Source organism: Microcaecilia unicolor, chromosome 5, assembly GCF_901765095.1.
Source record: "Microcaecilia unicolor chromosome 5, aMicUni1.1, whole genome shotgun sequence".
NCBI lineage: Eukaryota > Metazoa > Chordata > Amphibia > Gymnophiona > Siphonopidae > Microcaecilia > Microcaecilia unicolor.
In genome coordinates, this window is record NC_044035.1 from 351,140,550 (window position 1) to 351,160,902 (window position 20,353).

The 20,353-nt window shown below is 44.9% G+C and overlaps 1 protein-coding gene across 4 annotated transcripts in view; it reads right to left on the minus strand.

The window, feature by feature from the left end:
* Positions 1-4,324: 4,324 nt before the first annotated feature.
* Positions 4,325-20,353, minus strand: part of FBXO31 (F-box protein 31) — an 86,242-nt gene continuing 70,213 nt past the window's right edge. For all 4 annotated transcript variants that reach the window (XM_030204561.1, XM_030204559.1, XM_030204558.1 and 1 more), the window contains 5 exons: positions 13,727-13,801; positions 10,422-10,531; positions 8,127-8,280; positions 7,147-7,490; positions 4,325-5,708 (listed from right to left, as the gene is read on the minus strand). In XM_030204561.1, the coding sequence (XP_030060421.1) occupies positions 5,486-5,708; positions 7,147-7,490; positions 8,127-8,280; positions 10,422-10,531; positions 13,727-13,801 (906 nt within the window). In that variant the 3' untranslated portion in view covers positions 4,325-5,485. The remainder of the gene's footprint in view (positions 5,709-7,146; positions 7,491-8,126; positions 8,281-10,421; positions 10,532-13,726; positions 13,802-20,353) is intronic.

Here is a 20,353-nt window from a genome sequence, read left to right on the forward strand (position 1 = left end):
CAGGATCCTAAAAGGTAGTAAAATTACCTCCAGGGATAAGTAGTGGCTTTTCCCTTTAATAATAGTTTATGGACTTTTCCTCCAGGAACTTGTTCAAACCAACTCAGCCATGTTTAAAAAATTTTACCACATCCTCCGACAGCATCCACTGCTTAATTATGAGTTGGGCAAAAGAAATATTTTCTCCAATTCATTTTAAACATACTATTTATTAACTTACTGGTGTCCCCCCCCCCCCCCCCCTATTCTTTGAAAGGGTAAACTGAGTTGCATTTCCTTTATGGGATCTGCTGGGCTCAGTGGACCATGGTCTGACTCAGCATGGCTTTTATGGATGTTCATACGATAAATACCCTTCCAAAAGGTAGAATAGTTTCCGCAGAAAGACTGCTAACCAGACTAGGGACAAGCCACCAAATTTATAACTTAAAAATTAAAACTGTCCTGCAGACAGCTGGAAAACAAATCTTAAAGGCAGTGACTTTGGTTCTCATAAGGGATGGCAAAAAGTAGTCCTGTAAATACTTTAAGCTAATGCAGCTTGCTGAAGATACAATGTGACCCTGATCTCTGGTTCCATATTTCCTCCAAATTCTATATGGACTTGGTTCTGGGAATGAAAAAAGATCTTGCACAACAGATGCAGGTTCCTGCTTACGTCAACAGAAAATGTCATACATACAAGCGTGTTTGTTTTTTTGTTGCTGCTATGGTACGTAAGTACATAAGTAATGCCACACTGGGAAAAGACCAAAGGTCCATCGAGCCCTGCATCCTGTCCACGACAGCGGCCAATCCAGGCCAAGGGCACCTGGCGAGCTTCCCAAATATACAAACATTCTATACATGTTATTCCTGGAATTGTGGATTTTTCCCAAGTCCATTTAGTAGTGGTTTATGGCCTTGTCCTTTAGGAAACCATCTAACCCCTTTTTAAACTCTGCTAAGCTAACCGCCTTCACCACGTTCTCCGGCAATGAATTCCAGAGTTTAATTACGCGTTGGGTGAAGAAACATTTTCTCCGATGTTTTGTTACATTTGTACCCCGTGCTTTCCCACTCATGGCAGGCTCAATGCGGCTTGCATATACAGGTACTTATTTGTACCTGGGGCAATGGAGGGTTAAGTGACTTGCCCAGAGTCACAAGGAGCTGCCTGTGCCTGAACTGGGAATCAAACTCAGTTCCCCAGGACCAGAGTCCACCACCCTAACCACTAGGCCACTCCTCCACTTTACTACACTGTAGTTTCATCGCATGCCCCCTAGTCCTAGTATTTTTGGAAAGCGTGAACAGACGCTTCACATCCACCTGTTCCACTCCACTCAATATTTTATATACCTCTATCATGTCTCCCCTCAGCCGTCTCTTCTCCATGCTGAAAAGCCCTAGCGTCCTTAGTCTTTCTTCATAAGGAAGTCTTCCCATCCCCGCTATCATTTTAGTCGCTCTTCGCTGCACCTTTTCCAATTCTACTATATCTTTCTTGAGATGCGGTGACCAGAATTGAACACAGTACTCAAGGTGCGGTCGCACCATGGAGCGATACAACGGCATTATAACATCCTCACACCTGTTTTCCATACCTTTCCTAATGATACCCAACATTCTATTCGTTTTCCTTGCAGCAGCACACTGCAGAAGGTTTCAGTAGTGTATTATTGACGACGACACCCAGATCCCTTGGTCCGTAACGCCTAACATGGAACCTTGCATGATGTAGCTATAATTCGGGTTCTTTTTCCCCACATGCATCACCTTGCACTTGCTCACATTAAACGTCATCTGCCATTTAGCCGCCCAGTCTCGTAAGGTCCTTCTGTAATTTTTCACAATCCGGTCGAGAGTTAACGACTTTGAATAACTTTGTGTCATCAGCAAATTTAATTACCTCGCTAGTTACTCCCATCTCTAAATCATTTATAAATATGTTAAAAAGCAGCGGTCCTAGCACAGACCCCTGAGGAACCCCACTAACTACCCTTCTCCATTGTGAATACTGCCCATTTAACCCCACTCTCTGTTTCCTATCCTTCAACCAGTTTTTAAATCCACAATAGGACATTTCCTCCTATCCCATGACCCTCCAATTTCCTCTGTAGCCTTTCATGAGGTACCTTGTCAAACGCCTTTTGAAAATCCAGATACACAATATCAACCGCCCTTTGTCCACATGTTTGTTTACTCCTTCAAAGAATTGAAGTAAATTGGTTAGGCAAGATTTCCCCACACAAAAGCCGTGCTGACTTGGTCTTAGTAATCCATGTCCTCGGATGTGCTCTGTAATTTTGTTTTTGATAATAGTCTCTACCATTTTCCCCAGCACCGACGTCAGGCTCACCGGTCTATAATTTCCCGGATCTCCCCTGGAACCTTTTTAAAAAATCGGCGTTACATTAGCCACCCTCCAATCTTCCAGTACTACGCTCGATTTTAAGGATAAATTACATATCACTAACAGTAGCTCCGCAAGTTCATTTTTCAGTTCTATCAGTACTCTAGGATGAATACCATCCGGTCCAGGAGATTTGCTACTCTTCAGTTTGCTGAACTGCCCCATTACGTCCTCCAGGTTTACCATGAAGTCAGTAACTTTCTCCAACTCGTCCGCTTGAAATACCATTTTTCAAGTGGACGAGTAAAGAATGAAAAATAAAAACCCCAACCAACCCACTTTCATCCCATTAAAACAATCTGTTTTAAAAGACAGGTATCAGGTTTTACAAGCGAGTGCAGAGAATCTTATCATTTCATGCACACCAGTCGAGAAGCAAGTGGACAGGCACGGTGGAGACAGCCACAATGCCATATGCAAAGAAGGAAGAGAATGAGTCAGTCACTCCTTAGGAAATCTAATCTGAAGACTCACTTTCTAGACCCTTAAGCACAAGGCCACGACCCTTCTGCTCTTTAAAATCTATCCAGAGAACAAGAGCAGCTTTAGATTTGTATTATCTTAAATAGCAGTTGAAAGCAATTAGAAATTTGGCAAAATAAATTATTTATCTTTGTCTGAAATAAACTGTTTACATGTAAACAATAAAATAAAGACAATTTTAAAAATTCCTCTGCATTCAAAATATATTAATTTTTGCACACACATAACACAAAGAGAACACACAGAAATCCTAAAATGATAATTCTATTAAGCATGATCCTTCCATCATGGTAACAGTATGCTTGGCACTCTCCTTGCCTTCTCCTCTCCTTGAGTGGGAGAACAGGGAACTGAAGTGCAACTCTGCACCCTACTGAAAGAAAGGGACTAGAGTTTTTCCAAGCTTGTGCTGTGGACCTAATGGATTTTGAAGACACCCAGAATGAATATGCATGAGAAATTTGCATTCAGTAGATGCACAGATTATCCCAATTCACCTCTTGCATATTCAGGGCCCTGTTTACTAAGGTGCGCTAGAGGTGCGTTAGTGTTTTTAGCGTGTGCTAACCATGCCCATAATATTCCTATGGGCATCTACACAGTTAGCCTGCGCTAATTCTTAGTGTGCTAAAAACGCTAGGACACCTTAGTAAACAGGGCCCTCACTGTGAATAGCCTGTTCGCTGTAGGGTCCCCAGGACAGATTTTAGAAGCTCCACGCTAACATTTATGACTTTGTCCCTGAGCAGTGAATCAGGCTTGGAACACAATTCAGAAAGGCCTTTTTTCTGAGAAATTCAGAGATGAGCAAATATTTATATACAAGAATATATCTCTGCAGATCAGGCACAGATATTCCCCCACATCAGTCTGAATAACTTCTTGCACCATAAAATAAAATGTGTAGTTTTAGGAATTCTGTTTCTTGTCCCCCCTCCCCCGTGGCCGAGACCAATCAAAACAGCACCTGTCTCTGGGCTGCTTTCTGACTATACCTTATTTACTCCTGCCAGAATTCTATGCGACTGCGAAGTACAGAATTTGCGTATAATTCCCCATAATTTCTGCGCAGAATACTGACTCTCTACTTGCTCAGCTGACCCTCCTGCCCACTCAACTGACCAGTGGTGTCTTGGGGGGGGGGGGGGGGCAGGAAAGAACACCACTCTTTCCTGCCCCGGCTGCCACCTCTCCCTTACTGGTGCCGCGCTTTTTCAAAATGGCTGCCGAGACTTCAAGCGATAGTCTCACGAGATTACCGCTTGAAGTCTCGGTGGCCGTTTGAAAAAGCACAGCACCAGTAAGGGAGCGGCGCAGGAAAGAGGGGGGTTCTTTCCTGCCCCCAAAGAGTACTCCTGCTGCAGCTCCTACCTCAGGTGAGTGCAGGGGTGTCGAGAGGGCTGTTAAAAAAAAAGAGAGGGGGGAGGGAGGGTGCAGCTGAAAAAAAAAAGGGGGGGGCATGCTGTGGGTGGCTGTTCACAAAAGGGATGCTGTGGATGGAAGGGGGTTATAAAAAAATGGATGCTGGCAGTGGAAGGGAAGGGGCTGCAAAGATGTCAGACATTTTTTTGCGCAGCGTTTTAATTTTTTTGGCATAGAATTCCAGCAGGAGTACCTAATGCAAGCAAAACAGCTGTGGCATCTGGAGAAGCGAACAGAACAGAACACCTCAAATAATTGCAGCAGCCGTAAAAAATAAAGCCATTTCTGAATTTTGTGTATTTCTACCCAGTGCAACCCGTTCTTACGTGTTTCCTGCCATTAGTGAAAGGGCAAAATCCGAGCAACCTTACTGCCAGCTACGCTCTCTGGCGTGTATCTCTACAGCTCTGTACACACCTCGTAGCACTAAATAAAAGTGTAGGTAACAGCAGTTGCTATCATAGTGCCACTAGGTGGGGAGCATTCTGGAGCTGCTAAAGTCAAGTGGAAGCTGTCAGTAAAACTAGGAAACTTTTTCCAGCTCACTCACAAAATCCACTTAGAAGGCTGTTCAGCCAATATCGCCTTTAAAAAGGTACAAACCCAGGCAAAATGCTAGTCAAAAAGAAATGCCTGAGGGGGCTACAGACATTCCAGGTCACAGTAAGTCAGCACAAGCCCAAACAGGCAGAACTGAAAGCAAACATCACATTTCTACATCCGGCAACGCCTTCATTCAACAGCAGGTGGTCATGAGATTGAAGTATTTGAGGATTGAAGGTATGAATTTCCCTGAAGAAAGCTCCTTATCCCTGGGCACACGACTGCTGGGGCTCCCCGGCCATTCCTCATGGACCTCAGCGCCCAGATACATTCTTTGAACGGCAACATGCTCAGTTTTATCCGTATCAGCAGGTCATCTAATATACACATTATACATATATATATATTTATATGTTATATATTATTACATACTATGTATAAAATTATTTCAAAGAAATTTGTCTTGATTCATATTCCTTTTAAAAGCAAACACATATGACCCGATTTCATGCTTCTGTCTACAGGTTGCAAGCTGGGATTCTCCCCATTCTCCTCAGCAGCATGATGATCCACCTTAGTGTATGGCTATTGGATATCTCTCCCCAGTTTTGCTTATTACCCTTGCTGGCTTCCGCATATCTATCAGGTCGTCCATGACTGCATGCTCTTTAGCATGTCATCAAAGGCCTCCCTGGAAGGGGCTTCAGCATTCTGGAAAGTGTCCCTGATTCTGCTGTACAGGCTAAAGGATTTCAACTCCAACCAGATGAATCCAAATCGATCCTCATCAAACAGGATAAACACACCTGGTGTCCGCTCAGGACTGGTGAACCCATGTCCCGCTATGAGCCCTGTTCCGTAAAAACTGGAAGGAAGACAATGGGGGGGAGGGTGGAAAAGATCATCATTAGTAGTGAAGAATAATTTATGATGTATTAATCAGCAAAGGGGAGAGAGGGAAAACTAATTATCAATCTCATAAAAGTCAGGAGACTTATAATAGAAGACAATGCCCTGAACCTTCTGCTAGTCATATATAAAAGGAATTAAATGGAAAAACCTGCAATACAGAGATGAGGTCCATATTCAAAACTATTTTTGTGCTTCATTTGAAGTTAACCACACATTTTTGTTCCTTTTTTCTTTGTTTTCATATAGTACAGTGAATGCTTAGCCAGACAGCTTGATAATCAGCTATCCAGTTATATCCTTATTCAGCTGTCCCAATTAAATGAATGGTGTTGCTGAAAATCTACTTACAGATATCAGGATAACTTGTTCAGATACCTAAACAGCGATTGCCATATTTAGTGAGGCAGTTAAGGCTAGCGAATATCAAGGATGCAAAGCTGCCTGGTCTACTCGAGCTTCTTCCTCAAAGAAAATTCTAGAGTTAGTGAGGAGGACAGGATCCTATGGCTCCTGTCGATCCCTAAATAGATGAGGCTGGAACCAATGGATCTGCATCAGAGCCTGGAAGGTGTGCAAGCAGACAGAGGGAAGAGGAATTTCTATGGGAGATTTCTCAAATGGAGGAAGTCTCCCCTAGCAGCCTTCACACTTTGGGGCAATAGTCAACATTCCAAGCATGTATTTTATTTCAAACAAGCAAAAAACGCCCGTTTCTCCAAAAATGAAACAGGCCCTAGGAAGGCTATCATCTAAGCGATTTCTCCTCTCTCCCCTGCCCTCCCCTCCATGTCCAGCGATTCTCCCCTCCCTTCCATGTTCAGTGACTCACTCCAGCCCCCACCTGCCCCCCCCCCTTTAAGCACCTGAGTTCCAGTTCAAACCCAGCCCTCACCTGCCCACCCTCTTCTCCCACAACAGCCCTCCTTTCCTTCCTGCTGCCCTTCCTTTAAAACTTGTATTTTACCTTAAGTCGCAGTGGCATCACTGAAAGCGGCAGCTTCAGCTCGGCTCGCCTCTAGCTTTCCCTTCCTTCTCAGTGTCTCGCCCTCCTCTGACATAATTTCCTCTTTCCACGAGGGCGGGACACTGAGAGGGAAGGGGAGGCGAGCCGATTACGTAGTAGCTCATTTGCATATGGTTACGAACCCAGCCAGCCAGGGACGCAGATTGACAAATTATTATATAGGAGATTATCTATAACCAACATTCTACAAGCACTAACCCAGACTCCGTGATACCTAGAACAGGATCGATAAGAAATAAGCATCTTCCCTACCAATGTAAAATAAGCATATCTGATGCCCAGTAACAATGAAAACAGTGACACGTGGCAAATTAACAGTTACTCTACTGCCAAGGTCAGTGACCGTCACACATGCTGGGCTTCTCACCACATTTTGCAGGTTCGGGGATATTCTTCGTTTCTTGCCATCACCCCCATGGGCAGCTCAAAGGGTTGTCCTGTTGCAGATCCTCCCGACTCGCCCTCTGCCGATTCCCCCTCTTCTTCCTCACTCGCAGCCTCTAATTTCGGAGGATTCCTCATGTCCTGCCGCACTCCATCCACCTCTCCCAGCTCATCCTGCTGCTGCTCCCGGTGCACCTGCTCCTGGATCTCTAGGATGATGCGGGACAACACCTCAAAATTACGCAGGCGTTCCAGGTCTGGCAGCTGGACCCGGCGGGTAAGGTCCACATCCATGGTCTGTTGCCCAGCTGGCACGTTGGGGTCTCCCTTTCAAGAAAAAAAAAAATCTGCAAGAATCAGCTCCCATCTCAAATTCAAGTTCAGTTTATTTGAAATGCCACAAATACAGCAAAAATCTAAGCAAATATAAAATAAAATTGTGGGGGGTGGGAACATGAAACCTCGTGGTATAATATTTAACGGTGAATGACGAACACCACACACAGAAAAGGGGGAAGGGAAAAATACAAGTTTAAAATGTGGGAGACATTTTTTTTTTGGGGGGGGGGGGGGGGGGGGGCAAAGCAGCAGCATACAAGCAGGAGAAAACACTCTTATTCGTCAGGTATTCCTACCAAAAGAAGCACAGCTAAGAGGTGGGACAGTCTTCAGAGTCAGTTCTGGGAAAAGTATGCTTTTAGCTGACATCTATATTTTTCAAAAGATGTTTCAAGCCTGAGATACAGAGGGAGACTATTCTAAAGGATGGGGGCGACTACAATCAAACATGAGGTTCTGTTAATGTCCAGGTATACTTGACGGAAGGTAGGTACTGATAGAAGACATTGCTGTGATGACTGGAGGGCCCTGGCCCATGCGTAGCCTTCAACAGTAGTTAAGAGTTCAATTGTAAACAGAACCCGTGGCTCTCTATCTAAGCAAACAGAGATAAGAGGTGCTCACAGTTAGCTTTGTCCCTTTGGCACTAGTCCCGTGGAAGCTGAGCATGATGATCTCTAGGCCGTGGCTTCCGTACGTGCCTTTGAAGAGACCTGCCTGCAGCAGGTCCTCCGAGCTGCAAGGAGGGTGATAGATGCGCCGATATGTCAGGCAGTTGCTGCAAAAACAGACGTTTCATTTGTAGTGCTACATGTAAAGACAACAGATTTTCAGGCTAGGAGGACAGAAGCTGTGTCATTACACCTATGGTCTTTGGTACAGTAAGCATTTGAAATGTGCACATAAGAGCAATGTGTTACAAAAAGCTGGTCCTCGGAAGCATAGGGACAAGCAATGAATTTATCTCGGCAATAAATCTGAGAACACCCCAGGGGCGTATCTGAGATTCGGCGGTAGGGGGGGCAGGGGCTAGAGTGAGGGGGCACATTATAACCCCCCCCCCCTGCCGCTGTCGTCGTCAACCCTCCCCCCCTACCGCCGTTAACCCTCCCCCGCCTACCGCCAACCCTTTCCCCGCCTACCGCCGTCACCTACCCCGAGGTCCGCTCCTGCCGGTTTTTTAAACTATTACTTCAGCTGAAGCCCAGCCGAGGTCTTCTTTAACTTCATCTTCATCCTCGTGCTGTTAAAGCTGCATGATGCATCCTTCCAGTTGGACAGAGTTTGACGTTGCAGCACGTTGACGTCCGTACAACGTGCTGCGACGTCAAACTCCGTCCAACTGGAAGGATGCATCATGCAGCTTTAACAGCACGAGGATGAAGATGAAGTTAAAGAAGACCTCGGCTGGGCGGGCGGGGGTTGGGGTCCCCCGCCAGCTGAAGTAATAGTTTAAAAAACCGGCAGGAGCGGACCTCGGGGTAGGTGACGGCGGTAGGCGGGGAAAGGGTTGGCGGTAGGCGGGGGAGGGTTAACGGCGGTAGGGGGGTCCAGGGCCCTGTGGCCCCACGCAGATACGCCCCTGCAACACCCCCTCTCTCCCGACATTGTGCTGAATAGATCAAACATGAGCAATAGGCAATTACAGCAGTAAAAGCATTCAAACAATACAAAATATGGCATGGCATACTACTTGCAACGTCAACAAGATACGTAATAGGACATTTTAATTGATAGTGAACGGAGTAAGAAGAGCTGGAAAGTATTGTGACTGATTTAAAGAAAGTTGCACAAGAGGTCAGAGAAATGGTTAAATATTATCTCAGCAAGGGCAGGAGTGGATAAACATGTCCTGCTGCAGTATGTGCAGCCCCAGTCACTCCTTGTGTGTGTGAGTGAGACTAACATATTAGTTATTTCTTCCATTAAAGGCCTGGTTGAAGAGCCAAGCTTTCACCTGCTTCCTGAAGTAGAGATATTCTTGTGTTAAGCGGAGCCTTTCAGGCATTAGACACGTTTAATCTCCCCTAGACCCAACCAAGGACGAAAGGAGCAATTTTGGATTTGGCTCACCTTTTTCAGTAGCAGTTCAAGGTGAGTTATATTCAGGTACACGAGGTAATTAGTTCCCTGTTCCCAGAGGGCTTACAGTCTAAGTCTGTACCTGAGGCTGTGAAAGTTTGTCACTTTCTCAAGATCACAAGGAGCTGTAGTTGGATTTGAACCCTGAATTCTCTGGTTTTCAGCCTGCTGCTCTAATCATTAGGCTGTCCCTCTGCTTAAAATGCGGATGAATCAGGTTTCTATTTTCTAGCGTTTTATTTTTTCTTTCTTGTATTTCATTATGTGCCATTTTTGCTGCTTATATAAAGACATATTTTTGATTGTTTTTGGTTTCCAAGCTATTCCTTTCCACACAGTTTCACACATTTTTTGGCAGGATGCACGATTAGAGGCAGGATCACTGTCTGACATTTATGTCTGTATTTTACATGCCAGCAGGATATAGCTGAGCGATGAAAAATGAGTTTCCAAAGTTCAAACCTGCTTCTCCCATGGATGCTCTTGGTGATCTTGGATAAATCACTTCACCCTGCTTTACCTGAAGTATGACACTTACTGTAGACCCTAATCTCTCTGTGGCAGAGAAAGAACGACAGTCCCTGAGCTGTAACTCTTCATGAGCTTGGATTTGAAAAGGCGAGAACCAAGTAATTACCGTAAATCTAAAAATCTAACCTGATCTATGAAATTTTGCTTTCAAAAGGAGCTTATAAATTTATAACTGCTGCCAAGACAGGGGTCTGTGATGCTCTCTCCAAATGCTGTTACACCAATGTATTTTTAAATGTCTTTATTTTAACTGACTGTTTTTTCACAGTGCGAGCAGAGACTCAGCCAGGGAGGACGATCACTTACTCATATTGGCTGGTGTATATGAACTTCATTAGGATGAGCTCCTGCATGTGTTCATGGAAGATATCCTCCAAGGTCCGGCCCCACTCCTCCCTCAACCACGTCCGAAACTCCTATGGAAACAGAGAGATAAAGGTAGTGCTTCATTACAAGGGCCCATACACAGGACACTGACATTGGGTACAATGCGACACAGCCACCCTCCCCACAGGAATCTATCCTCTGTTCAAGCTAACCAACTTCAAGTTGAAGTTGTGCTCTCTCTGAAGCAGAATATATGTACTTCCCAGGAACCCCCACCACCACCACCAGCACCAAGTCAGAAGCCATGCACCGTTGTCCCAGGCACCCCTGCCCCCCCCCCAACCCATCTCTTTCTTCCCCAGCACCCCTCATGTGTCTCTTCTCTAATCTACTGCTATTCCTAGCACCCCCCGTTTGCCACTTGTCTCCCTATTACTGCTCCTACCACTCCTGGTTTGGGCCCATGCTGTAACTGCCACGGCTACTGCTCCTGCTGATTCAGGCCACGTAGGCCCTCCCTGCTGCCCAGCCCCAAACCTCAGGTAAACCTTTGGGCTACACATTTACTGCTAGTCCAACCTCACCGCTCCTGCAACTACAGGCTTAGGAATTAGCAGAGGTGAGTGAGGGGATACAGAGTTTGGTAACAGGTCAGCCACCTTTTAGCTTATCAACTGAAAAAACCCTTACTATAACACACCAGGAGGGAAACACCCACCACAAGAATGGAGGTGATATAGTGTGAATTTGTGCACTTTTATACTGAACGCTATACTCCATAATCAGCAGTCTCTAGAATGACTATTGGTCAGTTTTTTAATAATATAGCTTTAAAGGAAACGCTATGGGCCATTAAGAACCTGCCCCAGGGTACACCACTGGGCATGGATGGGTATACACAGTAACATAGTAGATGACGGCAGAAAAAAGACCTGCACGGTCCATCCAGTCTGCCCAACAAGATAACTCATATGTGCTACTTTTTGTGTATACCTTACCTTGATTTCTATCTGTCTTTTTCAGGGCACAGACCGTATAAGTCTGCCCAGCACTAACCCCGCCTCCCAACCACCAGCCCCGCCTCTGCCATCCAACCTCCGCTAAGCTCCTGAGGATCCCTTCCTTCCAAACAGGATTCCTTTATGTTTATCCCAAGCATGTTTGAATTCCGTTACCGTTTTCATCTCCACCACCTCCGGCGGGAGGGCATTCCAAGTATCCACCACACTCTCTCCGTGAAAAAATACTTCCTGACTTTTTTCTTGAGTCTGCCCCCCTTCAATCTCATTTCATGTCCTCCATTCTACCGCCTTCCCATCTCCGGAAAAGGTTTGTTTGCGGATTAATACCTTTCATAGTAAGGCTAGTTTTATAAATGCTATAGAAAACATTTAGCACCCATGTTAACTAAAGTGTTTAACTCCATTAATACACTGAAATCTTCTGCTCAGTGTGTGGCGGTGGCCAAAAAAGCAAACACAATGCTAGGCATTATTAGGAAAGGGATGATGAACAAGACTGAAGATACTATAATGCCTCTGTATCGCTCCATGGTGCGACCGCACATTGAGTATTGCATTTAGTTCTGGTCACCGTATCTCAAAAAAAGGTATAGTGGAATTAGAAAAGGTTCAAAGAACAGCGACCAAAATGATAAAGGGGATGGAACGCCTCTCGTATGAGGAACAGCTAAATAGGTTAGGGCTCTTCAGCTTGGATAAGAGACGGATGAGGGGAGATATGATTGAGGTCTACAATTACTAATAACAGCATAACACGAAATCCTGACCATATAACATGTTTGTAATACATAAGATAGAAAGTGGATATGGACAGAGTTATTGCAAGTTTAGTTAGAGGGTTATTTCTATTGGTAGAGGCCGATCTTAAGTGAGTTTTTAATAGTTTACAAAATACGAGATAGTCTTCAGTTTGACAGACTTCTTTGGGCAAAGAGTTCCATCTGGTTGTATTTTGGTATGAAAATCCAGAATTGTGGATAGTTTTATATTTATTTGTTACATTTGTACCCCACATTTTCCCACCTTTTTTTGCTTTTTCTTTTTTGGCACAATCGCGTCATTTGATTTCGCCGAAGCCGTTTTTTCTTCCATGTCATCAAAGACACCCAGCGGCTTCAAATGTTTTTCTTGCGACCAAGCCTCAAAAAGGTGCCCAAACTGATCAGATGACCACCGGAGGGAATTGGGGATGACCTCCCCTTACTCCCCGAGTGGTCACTAACCCCCTCCCACCCTCAAAAAATATCTTTCAAAATATTGATTGCCAGCCTCTATACCAGCCTCAGATGTCATACTCAGGTCCATGACAGCAGTATGCAGATCCATGGAGCAGTTTTAGTGGGTGCAGTGCACTTCAGGCAGGCGGACCCAGCCCCCCCCCAACCTGTTAACACTTGTGGTGGTAAATGTGAGCCTTTCAAAACCCACCCGAAACCCACTGTACCCACATGTAGGTGCCCCCCTTCACCCCTTAGGGCTATGGTAGTGTTGCACAGTTGTGGGGAGTGGGTTTTGGGGGGCTCAGCACCCAAGGTAAGGGAGCTATGCACCTGGGAGCAATTTGTGAAGTCCACTGTAGTGCCCCCTAGGGTGCCCGGTTGGTGTCCTGGCATGTGAGGGGGACCAGTGCACTACGAATGCTGGCTCCTCCCACAACCAAACGGCTTGGATTTGGTCGTTTCTGAGATGGGCGTCCTCGGTTTCCATTATCGCCAAAAATCGGGGACGACCATCTCTAAGGACGACCTAAATGTCGAGATTTGGGCGTCCCTTCGCTGGGACATCCTGCAAGGACGTCCTCAGGAAAACTTGGGCGCCCCCGTTCGTTTATGCCCCTCCAATACACTTACATTTCTTCTGTATTGCAATGGAGCCGTTACAGAGGTTTGCAAGATGTAGTTTTGTATGGCTTGGTATGAAACAGTCAGTTGTGTTTTCCTCAATACTTTGAATACAAAGAGACAACGAAGGCAGGTGCCCCACAAGATGTGGCACTGAGCACCAGCATCCCTCAAGGTACAAAGTTCTTGACTAGTTTAAAATGGCAGTTATAAGTGCACAAACGTCTTAAGTCTACATCACTCATATGACAGCCTCACAGATATAATGGTGGGCAGCAGGGCAAGTGGCACAGTGCTAATACATAATTAAATGTTTTCAGTTTGGGGAATATTGGTTTATTTCTTTAGTTAAAAAGGTCGTCAGCTGCTCTGTGATTCTCTTACATTCTGTCCCAAAGCCCAAAGCCAAGTTCCCACTAACCTCTTGCCTTCCGCCCGACATCCGATGATAGTCTGTCTGATTGCACTTGGTAGAAAACTCATCTTTCTTCACAATCTACAAGTATTGGAGAAAAAAAACAGAAGGAATTTTACAGTGTGAAGCCAGAAAAAAATTGAAGTGAAAGATCAAAACAGCAAACTTACCTACAACAGTTGTTCTCTGAAGGTAACAGTTCACCAATTACACATGCGTTTATGTGCTGGATAAATTCTTCCAGAGCTTTCTCTGCTCACACATAGCTGCTATGCATTGTAGCAACCCCACAGCTTCCCTTTGCCTAGTATGTCATTGGGGGAATGAAGGAGGAGACAACTCCAAAAAGAGGAAGGAAGGAGGGACTACGACTGGTGAAAAGCTTCTTCCAAACTGGTTTGACTCAGTGTGCACTGTGCCAAGAAAGATTCAGAGCTCAAGACCTGTGTGAGCACAAACAAGCTTGAAGCCAAAGGGGAGATTCTGAGAGGAAGATTACTTGAGCTAAAGGGGAATGAAAGTGCTCGGCACCAGGGCCCCGATGTGCCTGGCATATTGAAAGAACGCTTTGGAAAGTCTCCTGTCCACCACCACCTCAACATTTTCCCAAGGACAATTCCATGGTTGGCCTTGAAGGACAGTAAAGGAAAAATGAGGTCTTACCTGATCGTTTTCTTTCCTTTAGTCCTTCCCACTATTCCAGAACCTGTGGAATAACTGTGTCCATCAACCAGCAGGTGGAGCTAGAGAACTGAAAACTGAGCTGAGACATATCGGCATCCAGTCCAGCTCCTCAGTATTTTATACTTCCAGCAGGTGGATGGACACACTTTTCAGCCTCTGGTTCTAAGTGACTCTGAAATAGTGTGAAGCTGCATAATGGAAATGGCCTTTATAGTCCATGGGCTTTTACTGGCCTGACAATCTCCTCACCCAGTCTGTAGGTGTCTCAAAACAGAGAAAGGCATTAGAGCTTGTCACTGCCGCTGTTTTGTGTCTGCAACGCGAGCTTGTTAAAAAAACTTGCCAGAGGCACTACCTGTGGCGCACAACAGTACGTTTAGCACCTTCCCTGAGTTGTTAACAAGCTCATGTTTGCCAGCAATGATGGTGGTGGTGGCGGCAGGTCAGGACGGCAGGCAGTTTCTTTTTTTATTTTGTATTCTAGCAAATGGCAGTGAGAAGATCAGATTGAATAAGTTGAAATGGTTAGTGGAGCAACAGAAGGAGCATCAGCTGCACTTAGACTCGGAGCTGTGGAATGGAAGAGAGGCAGATGCTAGGCACAGAGGGAGGAAGAGTCAGAAGGGCCATATTAAGAGGATAATTTATAGAGGATTTTTCATGTGCATAAGAGGGCTTTTATAAATTTACCCTAGCGCAGTGGTTTCCAACCCTGATCCTGGAGGCACCCCAGTCAGTCAGGTTTTCAGGATATCCACAATGAATATTTATGAGATAGATTTACATGCGGTGCAGGCAGTGCTTGCAAATCTCTCTCATGAATATTCATGGTGGATATCCTGAAAACCTGACTGGCTGGGGTGCCTCTAGGACCAGGTTTGGGAACCACTGCCCTAGAGGGTTAACAAAAATGCACAGAGACAAGATAGTATGCATTTTTATGCACTCTGGGGTAGGTGTGTTCAGGAACAGGATTGGGCAGATCTCAAAGTTGCAATTAATGTATTTTATAAAATGAGCAAAAGTCATTATAGATAATTCTATGTTTAAAACTTGAATTGTATTCTTGGGAATGATATTGTCACTGTAAGGGTAGATTGGGAGGGTAGCTTAAATTGTATTACAGTTTGTCTATTGACTAGTTGTACGTTATTCATCTGTAAGGTGTTATGTTAGTAACCAGAAGATTTTGTATCTGATTGATATATTCAAAAATTCAATAAAAATCGTTTAAACATAAAATGAGCAAATATTTTCTGCGATCACTTAGGCCTGCTCCTGAGCAGGCTTAAAATGCTTGCAGCTGCAACCTAGGCACAATTTCTGCTGCTTTGACCATAGTATTTCATAAAAACACATAAGCGCTTGTTTCTTTATAAAATATGCTTGAAGTGGGACACCTACTTGGTCTTTACAAAGAGGTGACCTGTTATAAACTACCTCCCACCCAGACGTACAAGCAGTATTAGCTAAAGACAGTGTTAAAGCCAGAAGCATCATGGCCTTGGTTCTAGACACCTGTAGCAAACAACGTGACTGTCCCTACTAGACACTTCGTCTGTGCTCAAGACAGATCCTGTAGCAACTGACTTGCTCCTGAAAACTGAGAAGGCAAAATCAATCATGTTTCTTCCTCATAAGAAACAGCCTGAAAAGATGTAAAGATGACTAATGCAGATCAGTTCAACAAACTGACGAAGACAAATTTAAAGTTCAAAAGTGACAAAAACATGTGTAAGGCGGGAATATCAAACATATGGGCCATTTCTGGCCCACTACACAGTCCACCCTTGGCTTTATGCACCCCCATCCCCCTGCTGTCCCATCAAGGTATTGCAACATTTTGGGTAAGTCACTTAACCCTCCATTGCCCCATGTAAGCCGCATTGAGCCTGCCATGAGTGGGAAAGCGCGGGGTACAAATGTAACAAAAATAAAATAAAATCTTCCTTCTCCTTTTCCCACCCTCTCTCCCTACCTCCAGCTGCCACTGTGCCACAGCAGCAGTAATGCAAGCACTTCAGCAGCAGCCGCAGAGTCTACCAGGCCCCATCTCCTCTGGAAACAAAAAGTATGAATTGGGGGAAAGCAGCAGCTAGAGTGCAAAGGCTCAAAGTCTCTGCAGCCAACACTGAAACACCTGCACTGGTGCTGCCACGGACCCAGCGAGATGTAGAGGGATCAAAAATGGTATTCAAAGTTGAGTCAGAGAAACTGAATGAAATCTCTATAAACCTAGAAGATGTAATGGTGCAATCTGACAAACTGAAGAGAAGCAAATCACCTGGACCACATGGTATTCATGCAAAAAAGTGCTCAAGCTCAAAACGTTCAAAGTAGCTCAAATACTGTTCGGAGAAAAGCCCTCAGAAACCAGGGACACTAGGTCTCTGGTTGTAAACACTGTTATTAAGCATTTATCTCAGGCATAAAATCTCCATTGAACATTACATGGTATTCATCCCAGGGTACTGATACAGTTGAAAAATGAACTTGCAGAACAAATGTTAGTAATATGTAATTTATCTTAAAAATCACGCATGGAACTAGAAGATTGGAGGGTGGCAAATGTATCGCTGATTTTTAAAAAAGGCTCCAGAGGTGATCCGGGAAATTATAACCGGTGAGCCTGACATCGGTGTCGGGCAAAATGGTAGAGACTATTATAAAGAAAAAAATTACAAAGTATATTCAAAAGAATGGATTAATGAGTCAAAGTCAATATGAATTTAGTGAAGAGAAATCTTGCCTCACTAATCTATTACATTTCTTTGAAGGGAAGAACAAACATGTGGATAAAGGTGAGCTAGTTGATATTGTATATCTGGATTTTCAAATGGCATCTGACAAAGTACCTCATGAAAGACTCCAGAGGAAATTGGAGAGTCATAGGATAGGAGATAATGCTCTATTGTAAATTAAAAACTGGCTAAAAGATAGAAAGCAGAGAGTAGGGTTAAACGGTCAGTATTCTCAATGGAGAAGGGTAGATAGTGGGGTTCCCCAGGGGTCTGTGCTGAGACCGCTGCTTTTTAACATATTTATAAACGATCTAAAGATGGGAGTAACTAGTGAGGTAATTACATTTGACGACGACACAAAGTTATTAAATCGCAAGAGGACTGTGAAAAATTACAAGACGACCTTACGAGACCAGCAGACTGGGCATCCAAATGGCAGATGATGTTTAATGTGAGCAAGTGCAAAGTGATGCATGTGGGAAAGAGGAATCCGAACTATAGCTATGTAATGCAAGGTTCCATACTACGCGTCGCCAACCAGGAAAGGGATCTACGTGTCATCATAGAAGGTTAGATATTAGGAAAGGAATGGTAAACAAAAATGAGGATGTCATGATGCCTTTGTATCGCTCAATGGTGCGACTGCACCTCAAATACTGTGTGCAATTCTGGTCACTGAATCATAGTGGAATTAGAAAAGGTACAGAGAAGGACGACAAAAATGATAAAGGGGATGGAATGATTTACCTATGAGGAAAGGCTAAAGCGGCTAGGACTCTTCAGCTTGGAGAAAATATGGCTGAGGGGAGATATGATTCAGGTATATAAAACAACGAGTGGAGTGGAACGGATAGACATGAATCGTTTGTTTACTATTTCCAAAAATACTAGGACTAGGGGGCACACAATGAAGCTACAAAGTAGTAAATTTAAAACGAATCAGAAAAAATATTTCTTCACTCAATGTGTAATTAAACTCTGGAATTCATTACCAGAGAATGTAGTAAAAGCTGTTAGCTTAGCAGAGTTTAAAAAGGTTTGGATAGACTCCTAAAAGAAAAGTTCATTAGCCATTATTAAGATGGACCTGAGGAAAATTCACTGTTTATTTCTAGGATAAGTGGCATAAAATGCATTGTACTATTTTGGTATCTTGCCAGGTACTTGTAATCTGGATTGGCCACTGTTGGAAACAGGATGCTGGGCTTGATGGACCTTCAGTCTGTCCCAGTATGGGACAGCAGACCATTCGTTCTCATGTGTGGGTATGTCATCCGTGTTGCCTGGTGCGGAGCTTAAACAAGCTACTAAAGCTTTAAGAGCACGCGCAGCATACCCACCACACATGCACGAGTGCCTTCCCACCCACCATGAGAGTGCAGGACCATCAACACAATACTATAGCATACTACAAAAAGAAGACAACACCAAGGGGAGGTGGGAGGGTATGTGAGAATGCCTAGGACTAGGGGGCATGTGATGAAGCTACAATGTAGTAAATTTAAAACGAATCGGAGAAAATTTTTCTTCACTCAATGTGTCGTGTAATTAAACTCTGGAATATGTTGCCAGAGAATGTGGTACAGATGGTTAGCTTAGCAGAGTTTAAAAAAGATTTGGACAGCTTCCTAAAGGAAAAGTCCATAGACCATTATTAAATTGGACTTGGAGAAAATCCACAATTTCTGGGATAAGCAGTATAAAATGTTTTGTACTTTTTTGGGATCTTGCCAGGTATTTGTGACCTGGATTGGCCACTGTTGGAAGGCTTGATGGAACTTTCGTCTGTCCCAGTATGTCAATATTTATGTACTTATGTAACTCTATACAGACCTTCTGCTACTTGACCAACTGGCAAAGAGATTTGGCCTGCTCCTGTGGGAGAGAATCCGCCAAATCAGACATACTGCACACCAAGTTCTGCAAGTAAAGGCTCATGTAGAGCTGGTAAGATTGAGTACAGGAGATGAGCATACAGGTCGGATACATCTTCTGCCCAAAGGTATCCAGGATTCTAGCTTCTCTGCCAGGGAGCGCCGAAGCATAGTCCCTAGAACTCCTGGCTCTTTTGAGCTCAGATTTCACCACCAAGGAATGACGACGCAACTGAGGCTTGTCAAACCCTGGGGAACTCTGGACCAGGTGCAAAGTGTATCTTCTTGGGCAAGGGACCAACAGAGGGGACTCCCAGTTCTTCACCTGAACATATTTTAGGATCCGGTGAAGAGGGACCGTCACAGCCTCTCTAGGAGGAGATTCATAGTCTAGGACCTCAAACATCTCAGCCCTGGGCTTGTCTTCCATTTCCAAACAGATGGGAATAGGAGCCACCATTTCCTTAACAAAACCTGGGAAGGAAAGGCACTCAGGTGGAGACTTCCTCCTGTCCTCTGGAGGGGAGGGGTCAGATGGGATACCATAGGACTCATTTGAGAAGTACCGTGGATCCTCATCACACATGAGCTCTCCTCATCAGTGTTGGCAAAAAAATTCCTCATGGGAGGGCCAAGACCAAGCTTGCCTCAAAACAGAGGAGCCATGTCCTCGAGAAGGGCACTGAGGTGTCAGCTCCATCCTCGATTCCGGCAAAGTTTCCTCCACTGACATCGAGGGGGTGCCAACACCGTGGCTGGTGACACCGGTGTCAGAGACCTCACTGCAGACTGAGGGCCTTGCATGGCAGCAGCAAGAGGCACAGCTGGTGCATGCACCCCAGATGCTGATGCACACTGCTGTAAAAATCCCACCAAGAGCTCAGGGAGCATGGCCCAGATACGCTGATTAAGAAATACCATCAGAGACAGACTACTGAACTGCCGGAGTCAAAACTGGTCCTGGCTGACTGGAGGCCAGCGCATTGGCACCTCTTGTACGGAGGGGTAGCACTCCTCTCATTGCCAGCGCTTCTTGAGGACCGAATCCCTCAGTGCCCCAGAATTCCCAGCACGGTGCGTCGAGTGGGGGGGATCTATGCCAATGCTTCTTGGCCTTCGCCTGGTGTCGGTCATCAAAGCTCTTCGGTGACAACAAGGACATCAAATCCCCACGTCGCCTCGGTGTTCAGTCCAGTTGTGACCAATCCCAAGGGCCCTGCACAGTGGCCAACATTGAGGCAGATGGAGACCACTCAATGCACGTTCACTCCCAGTGTCTGAGACAGGGCCCTCAGCCAAACGGACCAACGAACACAATGCAACTCCCAACGCTG